Below are 15,540 nucleotides of genomic sequence, written 5' to 3' on the forward strand. Positions count from 1 at the left end.
GTATATTTTGTTTGTCTGGTTGATTTGTTTGTGAAGTAAATGTTAGCTCTTTCACGAAGCTCGATTCAGTATACAAAAAAAAAAAAAAAAAAAAATCATACTCATTTACATTAAAACCAAAAAAAAAAACTCTTCCTCCTTCATCATCTTCTTCACATATAATAATGCCGAGCCTCATTCAATCCCGTTTCTCATATCGATTAGATTCAGCAAACGCTTGCTATATTCAATAGTTTTTCTTTCAACATTTCCATTTTAATATCGCCTTATCAAACACCATTTCCGAATATGCACCGCCTATTAGAGCATCACAAAGCAGGTCGCTCTACAGTCCACTTGTAACACAGGTGAGAAAAAGATAATAACAAGTACACATACATTCAAAGTACACCGCCCCATGCCAAATAATTAAATATGCTGCAGCGCGGCATTGCTGGGGCGCCTCCGGCGCCCGGCAATACCGCAGTGCAGCTCATTGAGGCTGCATTGGGAGGGAGAGGTGTACACTAATTGATTGATTAATTGTATAATTAAAATCAATAAAAGATTATCACAAAATATTTTCATAATCAATTGGCTAATCGCATAACTAAACCACTAGTGCTTCATCCGAAGATGTATCTTTTAGAAATTTAATTAAATAAGTCATTTATAAAAAAGTTAAATAATTAATTGATTACTCAATAAATAATTAATCGATCAATCAATAAATAATTAATAGATGAAATGATTAATCAATAAATCAAAAATATCCTTGATAGCCACATCACTTGGTCACTGTCATGTCCAAATATTAGCTTCCCAGCTCAAAAGGTGCCTGAGATATTGGCCAAATGAGAAAGAAAATAAATAAATGATTAATAATGAAAATAAATAAATAATAATCATAAAAAATTAAATTTTTAATCAATTTGGTCAGAGAACACATAAACTACCACTATTTCATCAGAATCTGTAACTTTAAAAAAAAAATCCTGAGTTAATGGTCAGAAGAGAAAGGAAATTTGATTAATTAAATAAGTACTTAATTAATCGCTAATAATTAAATAACTCCTCAATTTATTGATTAATCCAAAAAAAAAAATACCGTTTTTGACAAAGGACTTGCCCACTATTGTGCCGAAATTTCAGCTTCCTAGCTCAAAGGATGGCTGAGATATCGTCCGGACAAACAAACAAGAAAGAAAACAAACAAGAAACCAGAGTGAAAACTGAGTACTCTCTTTCAGCGTGCGTCACTGCCGAGCCCCCTTTGGTGCCCGGCAATGACGATTTGCAATGCCTGGAGATGGCATAGGAAAGGAGCGGTGTACAACAATAAAGCAGCTGATATCTCCACGAATGTAAATCATACAAATCGTACTCATTTACGTACTCGCTGAGAATTGGGAGGAGTGCTCGAGATACGAGGAACGAGAGAGCACACGGAGACAAGGGGACATCAGAGATGGTTTCCTGGCTTGGCACGTGCCTAATACGTACCCGAGCCAATTTAATCAAAATAAAGAAGAGAGGGGAGGGAGAGGGTGAGAATTCCTTTCATTTTGATCTTCCTCTTCGTGTGTTGTATATTATTTGCAATTCAGCATCTAAAAAGGCTTTGATGAATATTCCTTTTTCCACTCTCCTGATACACATACTAAATTTTTTTTCCCCCATTTCTTTCATTTAATGTCTTTTTTAACACCAAACAACAACCTTTTTCTTTTTTTTTCAATTACGCAAAGATTGGTGTTCCCGTCAGCGAAGCGATGGGTCTTATATGCTAGTTCCCTATGAATTGATTCATTAAGATCCCGAGACGCTGTTTCCATAACCTCTCCAGCTGAAGGCTGAACCTTGATTTTCTTGGCAACATAGACCGAGGTCCAAGAATATCTCCACTCCATGCTGCCTTGCTTTGACGTGTTAAATGATGGACCCATGTCTCATCACTTGTCAGAATCTCATTCAAGAAGTAATGTCCTCTCTGGTAATGTTCCGGAGTTGCGTCACAATGGCCACACCTTTTGGTCAAACCTGAGTTATTTTGGTGTATACACCTTTCACTAATCTTGTTGAATTTTAAATGATCACTTAATGATAGTTTTCACACTTCCAGTACTGACATACAGTTCTGCAATTTTACGTATAATAATCGAGATATTTTCCAAAATTATCTGTTCAACACATTTGGTGTTTGTGAGAATGACAGCAATCAGTTGCATGTGGAAATAGTCAAGATCAATGACCAATTGCTCACTCCGCCATTTAAACACATCTACGAGAAAGACGTCTGTCACCAAGTTGACCAGACTCTCCGCTGTGACTTATCAGCTGGTTTGATATTCTCCTTCACAAGTAACTTAATGATGCGCCATTCTTCGCTAGCACATGTGATTACGCCGCTAGCCTGCTATCTTTGTTTTACCCAAAAAGTCTTGACTAGCATTGATATTGTTACTGATCGCGGTTTAGATGTTATGATGGGCCGAGCGGATGGTCCAACCGCGACCGTTACAGGATCCCCGACTCACCCGATTCCACCCAAACGTTGGCCGGATCGCACCGCAGCTATTCAATAGGGAAAAGACAAAGGCGACACGGATGTGAAGAAGAAGAAGAAGAAGACAAAAAGGTTGGAAATACTACTAAATTTATTCCTACTATTTACATGCTCAAAGTAACCAAGGAGAAGGAAAGATAATAAAATAATATACAGAAGAATCAGAGACACAGTGCAATTATTAGCTTATACAGACTTAATTAACCCAGGGACAGAACAAACAAAACAAACTCACGTACACAAGAAGGGTGGAAAGGCAGGAGGTGGATGGCTGGAGGGAGAGGAAGGTCCAAGGGGGTCCTGCAGCACAACCGGCGCGTTTAGCAGCCGCCGTTCCTTCACGGCCCTGCTCCAAACCGCCGTTCAGGCCCCCAAGCTGCTGTTGTGGCTGCTGTGGACGTCGCGTGCGTTGCCAGGCCTTGTCCGACTCGTCTGGTCCAAACCCTCAACTCTTTCTTGGTCCGCTCACTCTTTACCACCGACTCCTCACCGCAACCAACGCAACCAACTGACCACCACCACCGACTCCTCACCGCAACCAACGCAACCAACTGACCACCGACTCCACTGACTGACTCCTCACGACCCTCTCTTTTGCTTCTTGCGTGCGCGCCTTTTATAGCGCCTCCAGCGATCAAGCCGCCGGCCTTCCTGACATGCCCATCGGTGTGCTCACCTCGGCCCTGGTTGGTCACGCGACCCTCTCGCTCCGCCCTTGATGACGACGGGCGGGCACGCCCCTCTTCCCTTCTATGACGAGGTGGAGACACGCCTTTCTTCTCCGACCCTGCCTCGTGGTCAATGGCGGTTATTGGAGGGGAGGTAATTGGCAATCGAGGGTTGGCAATCACCAGAGGGGATGTAAAAGGGAATGGAGATTTTGGGGATGGGAATGAAAGGGGATCTATTCTCTTTCACTGGTGCAATGGAGTACTTCAATTAATGGGAGACACAGCCTTACTCTAAAACACAGAATAAGAGATAACTATCAAACAGGGGTATTCTATTATTTGGCTGATGTGTATGCTTGTGGACTAATTATGGGATGCCCTTTCACCTTTACACAGCTCCGGAGGTAGGGGGGCGCAGAGTAAACAATAATAATAATAATACAGCACACAATCAAAAAATATACAGTCCTCATCTCCGCAACAATATCATTTCCTGTGTTACTGACTTGGGGTAGACAATGTCATTTTGGACAAAATGTTAGCATCGAACTATTAACTCGAGATGCTACAAGAATAAAAAGTACACATCGACGTTGAACTACCTTTGTTGAAGTTTTATGTTCATTTTTTAAAATTCATTGCAGAACATGTAGGAATCAATTTATAATTACCATCATTATCTCAATTATACAAATGTGTGAGCATTTTGTGTATATATAAAGCTGAGTTTGTGTCTGTGGGTCATAAGCTCCTCCTTTTTCAGGCAAGCCATGGGATGGAGGGTAAGGGGTGGGATAGGAGTCTGGAGGGAGGGAGTGGGATGGGCGTCTGGAGGGAAGGAGAAGGGTTGGGGTGGGAGCCCAGAGGGAGGGGTGGGTTGGGAGGAGGCAGGGGAATGGGTGGGAGGAGGGACCTGGTGCTGTCCGGCAATGCCGGGTAATGGTGCAACATAAAAATAAACTAAATTGCCATCAAACCTAACTTCACATTTTAGTCGAGACGTGCCACACATGGCTTGAAGTAGCTAACATCAGATTTGTAGTTACAAGTAACACGACAAATTGCTGGCTTATTCCGTGATTATCTCGCATGTGTCGGATATTTTTAATATCCTTATTTCCTCCCTCGTCGCCGGAGCCATTATGTTTTCAGGTTGGCCGTCCGTCCGTCCATCCGTTATAGGTTTTCGTTACCACGATAACTTGAAAACTGCTGAAGGGATCTTAGTCAAACTTGGTGCAGGTATGTATAATGAGGTAAAGATTAATTGATTAGATTTGGGGGTCACGAGATCAAAGGTCAGAGGTCATGTTAGGTGCAAATCCTGTTACCATGATAACTTGTGAACCAGTGATGGGATTCTGACCAAATTTGGTACACTTATGTAGAATGATGTAAAGATGAACTGATTAGATTTTGGGGTCAAGAGATCAAAGGTCAAAGTCTATAATATGTCTATAACTTGAGAATGGCTTTAGTCATTTTGCTGTACGGAGTTTAAGGCCGCCAGTCGGTCATCTTTGGTTGGATTATAAAACAAATTTTTCTGCATATGTATACTCATGTATTGTCTTTGTGCCAAGTTTGAACAAAATCGGTTCATACATGTCGAGAAATGGTTGGGGGACACGTTTAAGTAACAAAATTGCCGCCAGTCGGCCATCTTGGATCTGATCTCGAAAACAAATGACTTTCATATGTAAGCCATTATTCATTATCGTGTGCCAAGTTTGAACAACATCGGTAAATGCATGTCCGAGAAATGGTTGAGGACATTTTCAATATCGGGTTTTTTATTTACAATTAAAATAGCCGCTAGTCTACCAGTTGGCCATCTTTGATCAGATTGCAAAATAAAGTAAGCCGCACGTGTATGCCATCATGTACTGTGCTTGTGCGAAGTTTGAACAAAATCGAACCATGCATGTTCAAGAAATGATTGACGTGTTCAACATCAGGATTTTTACAACTAAAATGGCCACTAGTCGGCCATCTTTGATGGCATCACAAAATAAAAAGATGTGCATATGTATACCATTATGTCTTGTCTTTGTGCCAAGTATGAACAGAACCGGTCCATAAATCTCTGAGATTTGTTTGCGAATGCACGGAGAGACGAATGGAGAGACCCAATCCATAAGCCCCCGTTTCGGACTAAGTCCAATGGGGGCGAATTAACAGATGTATAACTGTTCTCATACATGGCAGTTTTGTTTACATATGTGCATGTAAATTAAATTTACCTTCTCCACTCTTCCATACACATTCCTCTCTTAACCTTTCTTTTCTCCTTTCCTTTCTTTTTAATTTTTCCCTCTCCACCCCAACTCTGTGTATTTCTTATTGTTCCTTTTTTAAATTCCTCTTCTCCCTGAAGCCCCTTCCCTCATCCAGAACTGTTTTATGAAGTTTTATCAATATCAGCAAATTTTACTTTAATGCCTTTTTTCCTGAACTGAATGTCTTCATCTTTTCATACGTTTATATCCCTTGTTCATCTCCACAGGTGGTACAGTTTCCTGGGAAGCAGCTGCTGAAATAGACATAGACTTTTTCCACCAGGTATTACGTGCAGCAATGCAAACATGCTAAACCGATAGAGAGGGTTCTGTACTAGTACCCGACTGCAAAGCCGCAATGAGCCGGTGAAGCCAAAGCCTCTTGCCACTATTTTACCCATCACTATGGCATCAGTAGGTTAGGTAGTTGGTAGTAGGTAGGTGAAGTAGGTACCGTACCTAGTTCAAAATGACACCATTTGCATTCTGGATGAGATTAAAATTTATATAATTTCCTTCTTGATTAATTTGGTGAATTCCGTCTCAACTTCGGATATTTCCGGCCGTGAAAAGCTATCCCCTACGGCCGCGACATTTCTAAAAAATAATTCGTCAATTTTAGAATATTTGACGCCGTTTTCAGCGTCCGAAATGTGGTAAAAAGCTTTTTTGAAATATTTTTTCAAATGCTGGAATCTCATTGGTTCCGGTAATTGGTGACGATTTTCGTTGAAGATAACCAGGGCCCATGTGGGCCCAGGGAACGAGGTTGGTCTTAAAGTATTTTAATTACAAATTAGAGGTGCATAAGATTGTGAATCAAACAAAGACGGGTGAAACAAACTCCCATTGAACTTTTTCGCAATTTTTTTATGCATACTTCCGCATCCGGAAGATGGCGGCCTCCATTGAGTGATTTGGTTTATGAAATATTTTTTCAAATGCTCGAATCTCATTGGTTCCGGTGTTTGGTGACGATTTTCGTTGAAGATAACCAGGGCCGGTGCGGGCCCAGGGAACGAGGTTGGTCTTAAAGTATTTTAATTACAAATTAGAGGTGCATAAGATTGTGAATCAAAAACAGACGGGTGAAACAAACTCCTATTGAACTTTTTCTCAAATTTTTATGCATTCTTCCGCATCCGCAATATGGCGGCCTCCATTGAATGATTTGGTGCGTCAGAGCTTGGAATTCTCAAAGGATCCAGCATAATCTGGTTTTTCAACATAATACGTACGCGTTCATTCACAACACCGGCTTCGCCGGCTATTATGTAAATAAGCTTGGATCCTGCTGGTAGGTCCTGTGTTGCATAAGATTAAACTTTTCCTAAAATTTCCACTATTCCTGTCTGCAACAATGACACCTTTTCGGTTGTGCAATGTGAGAACACCTTTTATCATTTTTAAAACTTCTGCACAAGTGAAGTTGAAATGGTGAATCTCTAGTTTCAAAGCAAAAAAAGGAAATTGACTGACTGAATGAACAGCAGATTGTTTTGTTTATGAAGACACCTGCATATTCTAAAAAATAAACTAAATTAAATCCAACATTGCTTCCTGTCCAGGATTAAAGTTCACCTTTGTTGTCCAAATATGACATTGCAATGATGGGAGAGGAATTAAAGGAAACTTATCATTTGCAGACACAACTAGAACGGCACACAGTACAGTGCATACCTCCACCAGGCTGGACAGTTTACATTTTATATCCCACTGATAGGCCGGATCTGGATCAGGATCTCAATCGTCCTTGTCACACACCCAACCTGTCCACCAAGTTTCGTCCGAATCTGTCCATAACTTTTTGAGAAATCCTGCTCACAGACAAGCAGATAGACAGGGATGAAAACATAACCTCCATCCACCTTCAGTGGCAGAGGTAATAAACTTTGATTTAACACATTTAATAATTTTTCCATGTGGAGGTTTTTCGATAACTATTCGTAGATACTTGCATTTATTACCTCCGCCACCAAAGGTGGATGGAGGTTATGTTTTCACCCCTGTCTGTTTGTCTGTTTGTCCGTGGGTCCATTTGTGAACAAAATATCTCAAAAGGTTGTGGACGGATTCGGAGGAAATCTGGCAGAGATGTAGCGTATGTGACAAGGACGAAATGATTAGATTTTGGTGAAGATCCGGATCCAGAGCCAGCTCGTAGAATTTGTGATTCTTCACCATTGAGTGATATGGCCAACCAGGTGGAGGTTTGCTCTCCACTGAGTGCCGTTCTACTTATTATTTTGAAGGATCTCAATGCCACTTTGTGTGTAACCATTCTTGTTCCTTCAGAATCACCTTATTGTGAAGGTGCCACCGTATTGTGACCAAGGGATAACCAGTCCAGTGTGTGTACAAATATCTGTAAGCACTTCTGCAGGGATTAGCATGGAGCCTCATTTCTACACTTACCTTCCCAATGCAGGTCGGTGGCTCCCAGCACCCCCCTGTGGGGCAAAACGTCTGTAACTGGTGTGATTATCCCACTGCTTTTTTCACGAAACATGTAGAGATTTGAAATTGTGCAATCGTTTTTCTGCATAGTTCCATCCATTACATATATTGCAAAATTGGTCATTTTGGGAGGAGGGTGGGATGATTTTTTTTGCTATTTTCAGCTGCATTAACAGTGGAACACTCCACCGCCGGGCTGTTAGACGGTACTAATGCTCCGCTGGAGGCCCTGTCGTTGAAACCTGAGAAAACAGGGCTGGACGCAGAACCCACAGCCCAGAGCCAGCAGGTGAAATGTTTGTGATTTTAATGGGAGAGTTAACAGTTGTGCGAGTTTGCCATAGGGCCAGATCTGTTTCCATCTGATGTCGTATTCCTCTTTTGTTGTATGAATATCATTGGTTTTGGTGACATTTAACATGTACGTGGGCTGTAAAGTTTCGATTTTAAGCTTTTAATACTAGTACACCTGTTCACTATGGGAGCGGCAGGGGGAGTCATGTTATTAGGGGACCATAGGTACCCTTTTGAAATCGCTCGGATTATTATTAGGGGACCGTAGTTACCCTTTTGACATCGCTCGGATTATTAGGGGACCATAGGTACCCTTTTGAAATCGCTCGGATTATTATTAGGGGACCATAGGTACCCTTTTGAAATCGCTCGGATTATTAGGGGACCATAGGTACCCTTTTGAAATCTCTCGGATTATTATTAGGGGACCGTAGGTACCCTTTTGAAATCGCTCGGATTATTATTATTCTGATTCCATGAAATTTGTTGGCGACCTACAGGTCACACCTTTCATCGTAGGAATTTGAAACTTTGACCACGTATGGGATACCATATGACTTGATGCATATCCTAAGTATGACGTCATAGGTCACATTATGTGGCGGCCATATTGGATTTAGTGAAAATCTTAAAAATCTATCTCCTCCTTCATTTTTCGACCTATTGAGTTGAAACTTGGCACACATATAGTACACCCCAAGGTGAAGAACGCTCTTTCTCCGATTTTTTATTTTTTTTGCTTAATTAGTCTACGGCGCGCCAATTAAAAAAGTGCTGACTCTGCATTTTTTTAATTTAATTAATATTGTGATACCATGAACTTTGTATCGACCTACAGGCCAAACCGTTGGTCAGATGAACTTGATACCTTGACCAATTATAGTATGTCACTTGATTGGATGCACATCCTAATAATGACGTCACAGGTCACGTGACATGACGGCCATATTGGATTTAATGCAAACCTTTAAAATGCATCCTTGCCTTCATTTTTCGATCGATTGAGTTGAAACTTTGACCACTTATAGTGTGGCACTTGATTGGATGCGTATCGTAACTATGATGTCATAGGTCATGTGACACGGCGGCCATGTTAGATTTCTTGAAAACCTTCAAAATGCATTTCTGTCTATTTTTCGATCGATTGAGATGAAACTTTGACCACTTAGTGTGGCACTTGATTGGATGTATATCATAACTATGACGTCATAGGTCATGTGACACGGTGGCCATGTTGGATTTAATGCTAACTTTTAAAATGCATCCCTGCCTTCATTTTTCGATCGATTGAGTTGAAACTTTCACCACTTATGGTATGGCACGTGATTGTATACATATCATAAATATGACGTCATAGGTCACGTGACATGGCGGCCATTTTGGATTTAATGCAAACCTTTAAAATGCATCCCTGCCTTTATTTTTCGATCGATTGGGTTGAAACTTTGAACAATCGGATCCGGGCTGCCGTTGTCAACGACTCTGGCGCGCACCCGTCCAATCAGGATGGAGCGGCATGGTCCCCGGATCATCACTGCCTGCAGTTTTAATTATTACTAGCTGAGGTACCCGGCTTCGCCCGGGTTGAATAAGAATAAGACAAATATATGATGAAAAGAACATGTATATTTTAGAGCAATATCACAGTACATTTCCTACATGACGTTTTGTCAATTGTCAATTTCTCAAAACCTCTTGGTACACAACATTTCTGGTTTTCTTACTTGGTGCCAAGACATAAAGATTGCTTGGTTTTCCAACCCTCGAGCAGCCGAGCAGCCCACGTACAGCTGGCCATGGGAAGTACCCGGCATTGCCGGGCGGGGGAAGGGAAGGGAAGGGAGGGGAGGGGAAGGGGAGGGGAGGGGAGGGAGTAGGGGTAGGGGAGGGGGTAGGGGAGGGGAGGGGGTAGGGGAGGGGAGGGGAATGGGGTGGGGAGGGGAGGAGAGGGTGGGGAGGGGAGAAGAGGGTGGGGAGGGGAGAAGAGGGTGGGGAGGGGAGAAGAGGGTGGGGAGGGGAGAAGAGGGTGGGGAGGGGAGAAGAGCGGGGAGGGGAGAAGAGGGGGGAGGGGGAGGAGGAGAGGAGAGAAGAGAGGGGTGGATGGGGATGGGGAGGGGGAGGGGAGAAGGAGAGGGGGTAGGGTGGAGGGGAGGAGGTAGGGGGGAAAGGGAGGGGCATGGGGGGAGGGAGAAGGTGGGAGGGGGAGGGGGGGAGGTGGGGAGGAGGGGAGGGGGGAGGGTCGAGGGGGGAGGGGGGATGGAGAAATGGGGAGGGGGAGGGAGAAAGGGGGAGGGGGGATGGAGAAATGACGTTTTGCGTCATTGTATATGTGATTGTATATATATCGTGATTGTATATATATCGTAAATATGACGTCATAGGTCACGTGACATGGCGGCTATATTGGATTTCTTGAAAACCTTGAAAATGCATCTCCTCCTTCATTTTTCGATCGATTGAGTTGAAACTTTGAACAATCGGATCCGGGCTGCCGTTGTCAACGACTCTGGCACGCACTCGTCCAATCAGGATGGAGCGGCATGGTCCCCGGATCATCACTGCCCGCAGTTTTAATTATCCTTATTATTACTGCCAATTATTATTACTATTACTTCTGTTAGATCAGGTAATTGAACGGATCAGAACATGCATGATATTATAACATGTTAGATCTGGTTGTTGAAAGGATGAGACCATACATGACATTATAACATGTTAGATCAGAACATGCTTGATATAACATGTTAGATCAGGTCATTGAAAGGATCAGGCCATGCAAGACATTATAACATTTTAGATTGAAAGGATCAGAATGTGTATGATATAATATGTGAGATCAGAACATGCATGATATTATAACAAGTTAGATCAGGTCATTGAAAGGACGGGGAAGACCGAGAAAGACTTGGCTAAAGATGGTGGAAGAAGAAATGCGGGCAAGGGGGTTAACAAGGGGAGATACAGAAAATAGGGCAAAATGGAGAAGATTGTCATGGGGACCGCAAGGCTAACCCCCGCTCTAGCAGGGAAAATGGCCTTAAAATGCATGTTGTTTGTTGTTCAGGTCATTGAAAGGATCAGAACATGCATGGACACACTCTTTATTGTGAAGCAGTTGCAGGAGAAGTACATGGAGAAGAGGAAGAAGTTGTTTCTTGGGTTTGTTGATCTGGAGAAAGCATTCGATAGGGTTCCACACGAAGTATTGACATGGGCATTGAGGAAGTTAGGAGTGGAGGAATGGTTGATCAGAGTAGTGATGGCAATGTACAAAAGAGCGTGCACAGCTGTAAGGACGAAGGACGGGAACAGTGGTGAGTTTGAGGTGAAGGTGGGAGTGCATCAGGGGTCGGTACTAAGTCCACTACTATTTGTAGCTGTGATGGATGTGCTGGCTCAGAAGGTAAAGGAGGGTTTACCGTGGGAGTTGTTGTATGCAGATGATCTGGTGTTGATTGCGGAAAGTATGGATGGACTGAAGGAAAAGATGAACAAGTGGAAGGAATGTATGGAGACAAAAGGTCTGAAGGTGAATATCGGAAAGACGAAGGTGATGGCAAGTGGTAAAGCATGTGGTGAGGTGGAAATAACTGGGAAGTGGCCATGTGCTGTGTGCAGGAAGGGTGTCGGAGTGAACTCCATTCAATGTACAATGTGCGCTGAGTGGGTTTATCAAAAATGTAGTGGTCTGAGAGGGTCATTAACCAGTGTGGCAGCTACATTCAAATGTAAGGTGTGCATAGAGGGCGCTGCAGATGGAGGAAATGTAGAGTTGGATCTTGGAGATGGCGTGAAGCTGGAAGGTGTGAAAACATTTTGCTACCTCGGAGACATGCTGAATGGAGAAGGTGGATCAGACTCGGCAACGGTTGCTGGAGTGAGATGTGCATGGAAGAAGTTTTGGGAACTGAGTGGCGTGCTGATGAGGAGGGGAGTGTCATTGAAGCTGAAGGGAAAGGTGTATGCTGCATGTGTGAGAAGTGTTATGATTTATGGGAGCGAGACATGGGTAATGAACGTAGAGCAGCAACGAAGGCTGGAAAGGGTGGAAATGTGAATGGTTCGGTGGATGTGCGGAGTATCGTTGAGAATGAATGAATGAATGATCGTTTTAAGGCCATTTTTCCCCACTAGAGCGGGGGTTAGCCTTGCGGGCCCCATGACAATCATGGTTCCCTGATTGAGGAAATGTTGAGAGAGGAAGACAAATGATGAATAGCGAAAGATGATGGGAATAGAGCCTATGTTTGATGCAGTGAAGAGGAACAGGTTGAGATGGTTTGGTCATGTGTTGAGGAAGGATGAAAGTGACTGGTTGAGAAGAGTGATGGAAATGAATGTAGAAGGAAGTAGAGGACGCGGAAGACCGAGAAAGACTTGGCTGAAGATGGTGGAAGAAGAAATGCGGGCAAGGGGGTTAACAAGGAGAGATGCAGACAATTGGGCAAAATGGAGAAGATTGTCATGGGGACCGCAAGGCGAACCCCCGCTCTAGCAGGGAAAATGGCCTCAAAATGCATGTTGTTGTTGTTGTTGTTGCAATAACAATATTATGCTATTATCGTCAGTTTTGTTATTAGAAGCGGCCTTGGGAAAACGCCATGAAAAAGCTATTTTAACATGGATATATACCTCAACACACAACCCCATTTACGGCAATGGTGGGGGATACCCCCTTTGCTGAGAAAACCCCCTTGGGGAGGAGGCAAATGAATGCACTACAACCTTCATTGTGTGACCCTTAGTCATCCTATTAAGTTTAGTTGAGATTGGATAAGCAACAATCAAATGTATTGTGGTGAAAAATCGTGAGACAGACACCAACTTGCATATTTTAGTATGATAATAATAGCCTCATTATACAAGTATTTTCGTTGTAGTGAAAATATTTTTGTAGCCCAATGAAAATTTCACCTAATTTGTTTGTTGTTGACGTGAGCGTATGTCCACTTGCAAGTGGGAATGTTAATCACAATTTTATTTATTAATTTCTTGCAGTTCATGGATTCTGTAATGTTCAACACTTTCCCACAATCTGACTTGACTGCAAATGTTCAAGCCAGTAACCCAGTTCTGTTGGAGCCCAGTGCACATGGACAGGCTTTGTTGCAGACATATGGAGAAAAGCCAAGCCTTTCGACCTTCAATGCAACAGAAGAACTACCCAGTGAGAAATGTGCCATGGAACCCACCCTTGCTTCCCTTTCTCCATTACTCGATCATGTCCAGTATATACCACAAGATAAAGTGGGACTTCCATTAGAAATTTTGACCAAACAAATGCCAGAGCAGCTCTCAGATCTTGTGGTCCCTTCATTCAGTTCATTTGGGAATGATAGCACATCCCAAGGAGGTCAAGCATCCCTACCTCCTCACCAAGGTTTATTGCCGGAGGTGGCCAGTGTTGGAAAACGTCAGGCAGTTTCATCGTTGAGTTCGCATGAAATGGAGGTTTTTGAAAACTACAGCATGATGGTGGAATCTCAGATTATGAAGCAAAAGCAGGAGATAAAAAAAGAGACTGACCAGGTTATGGAAACTACACAAGAACCAAAGGACATTCCAACTCCCATGATGACCAACTGCGGCATTGTGACCGAGACTCAATCTCTAGCAGCCTTAATGCAATTCTCCACCAAAGACATCCTTAAAGTTGAGTTTAATTCAGCTTCATTTCCTCAAGCAGATGGAACAACGGGTCCGGAATTGCATACCAAAGTCACAACAAATAACCAGATGAAAATGGTCTTTCTTGAGCCAACCACATGCATGGAGACTGCTTCAGATCCTCCAGTGGAATTGCAGATGACATATCTCAATCAACATGAACAGGATCAAGGGGCATTTGATATCTTGCCACTGCCTATGCAGCTGGACAGGCCCTTTGATACACTATCAGGCATTATCGGCGTTCCGGATCTGGAAACGGCTTTGCAACTGGAAAGTGGCCAGAATGTTTTTCAGCAGAGTGGAGGGAAGCTTCCCTCGATTGTACCTTTCATCAATGGTAAGGCCACTTTTTTGTTGTTTGCTTTTTCTCTTTCGAAGTTGATTCATCTTTTTTATTGGTATAAAATGCATTGACATTTCTGATAGTAAAATGCAGGTTTGTTTTTTACGGCACAAATGCAGCAAGTCGATTCCTCCGGGCCTTCGATCAGATTTTCCAACATCCCCTTAATTAAAAACATACCACCAATATTATTTTCATCAGTTGTGGTTCTGTATTGACCACCAAATATGTATTAACCAAATTAATCTGTTTTCTGCCAGATTCTACATCTAAGGATCTTTGCTCTACATCTTCCCACAAATTTGAATTGTGACAATTGGATTTCCAAAGGATTCGTTCTGGACATTTTTTATTTTTTTATTTTTTACAGTATCCAAGGCTTCTTGTGGAGCTGCTACACACACATTGACATAGACGAATACTTCAGACAAACACAGCGAATGAGCTTTGGGAAAGTGGTGTTGGTCACTTCCTGGGGTACCTGGGTACCAGCGATGCCACAACAATGGCGTCGCCTTTCTCACCACACTCAGCGGGGCATTTTCGAAGGAGGAATTTCATCCTCCAAATGGCTGCCAAACTATGGGAATTGTCTGTGCTCTTATCCTTTCAAACGCTGAACGTGAAGCAAGGAAGCAGCATGCACCATTTAAAAAGTATTTAGTATGACTCGACCAGGGTTTGAACTACCAACTTCCCAGATTCGGAGAGGATTGCCAGAGTTAAACACCACTGATTTGATGAAAAACTCTTGGCAAATTGCCAAATTTAGTGGCCTTTTATCAAGTTTTTTTTTTAGCCCTCTGTACAGAGTGTATCCACAAATTTCTCAGTATCAGATCTTTGGATAATTTATCTGAGAGATCAGGCTTTTTTAACTGTACAAGGTAAACAAAGACCTGTAAAATAAAAAAAGATAAAATGCACTTTTACCGGTGATTATGAACTCTTAATGTAAATTTTTACATTTGTCATTCTCAGTATAATGACCAACAAGCGTTGTGCCTAGGCCCCCCCGTCGTTGAAATGATGTGAGTTGACAAAGTGGAAGACGCAAGGTGGCCATCTTGGATTTTGACGTGGCGATCCAATTTTCAATAGTGTTCTTCCTTATGCATAGATACACCCACACACCAGATTAGAAGTTAGTAGTTCGTTTATTTTTCAAGATATTTCGCTCAAGGTTCAAGACATGTATATGGTGGCGGCCATCTTGGATTTTGACGTGGCGATCCAATTTTCAATAGCGTTCTTCCTTATGCCTAGATACACCCACACACC

The 15,540-nt window shown here is 42.6% G+C and overlaps 1 protein-coding gene across 2 annotated transcripts in view; it reads left to right on the forward strand.

Annotated features, from left to right (window-relative positions):
• The window catches only part of LOC137434440 (uncharacterized), a 68,108-nt gene that overhangs the window by 49,469 nt on the left and 3,099 nt on the right, over positions 1-15,540 (forward strand). For both annotated transcript variants that reach the window (XM_068127428.2, XM_068127429.2), the window contains exons 10-13: positions 5,723-5,778; positions 7,791-7,923; positions 8,117-8,241; positions 13,245-14,253. In XM_068127428.2, the coding sequence (XP_067983529.2) occupies positions 5,723-5,778; positions 7,791-7,923; positions 8,117-8,241; positions 13,245-14,253 (1,323 nt within the window). The remainder of the gene's footprint in view (positions 1-5,722; positions 5,779-7,790; positions 7,924-8,116; positions 8,242-13,244; positions 14,254-15,540) is intronic.

The sequence above is a fragment of the Myxine glutinosa genome, chromosome 10 (assembly GCF_964187855.1).
Source record: "Myxine glutinosa chromosome 10, kmMyxGlut1.1, whole genome shotgun sequence".
In the NCBI taxonomy this organism is placed as follows: Eukaryota; Metazoa; Chordata; class Myxini; order Myxiniformes; family Myxinidae; genus Myxine; species Myxine glutinosa.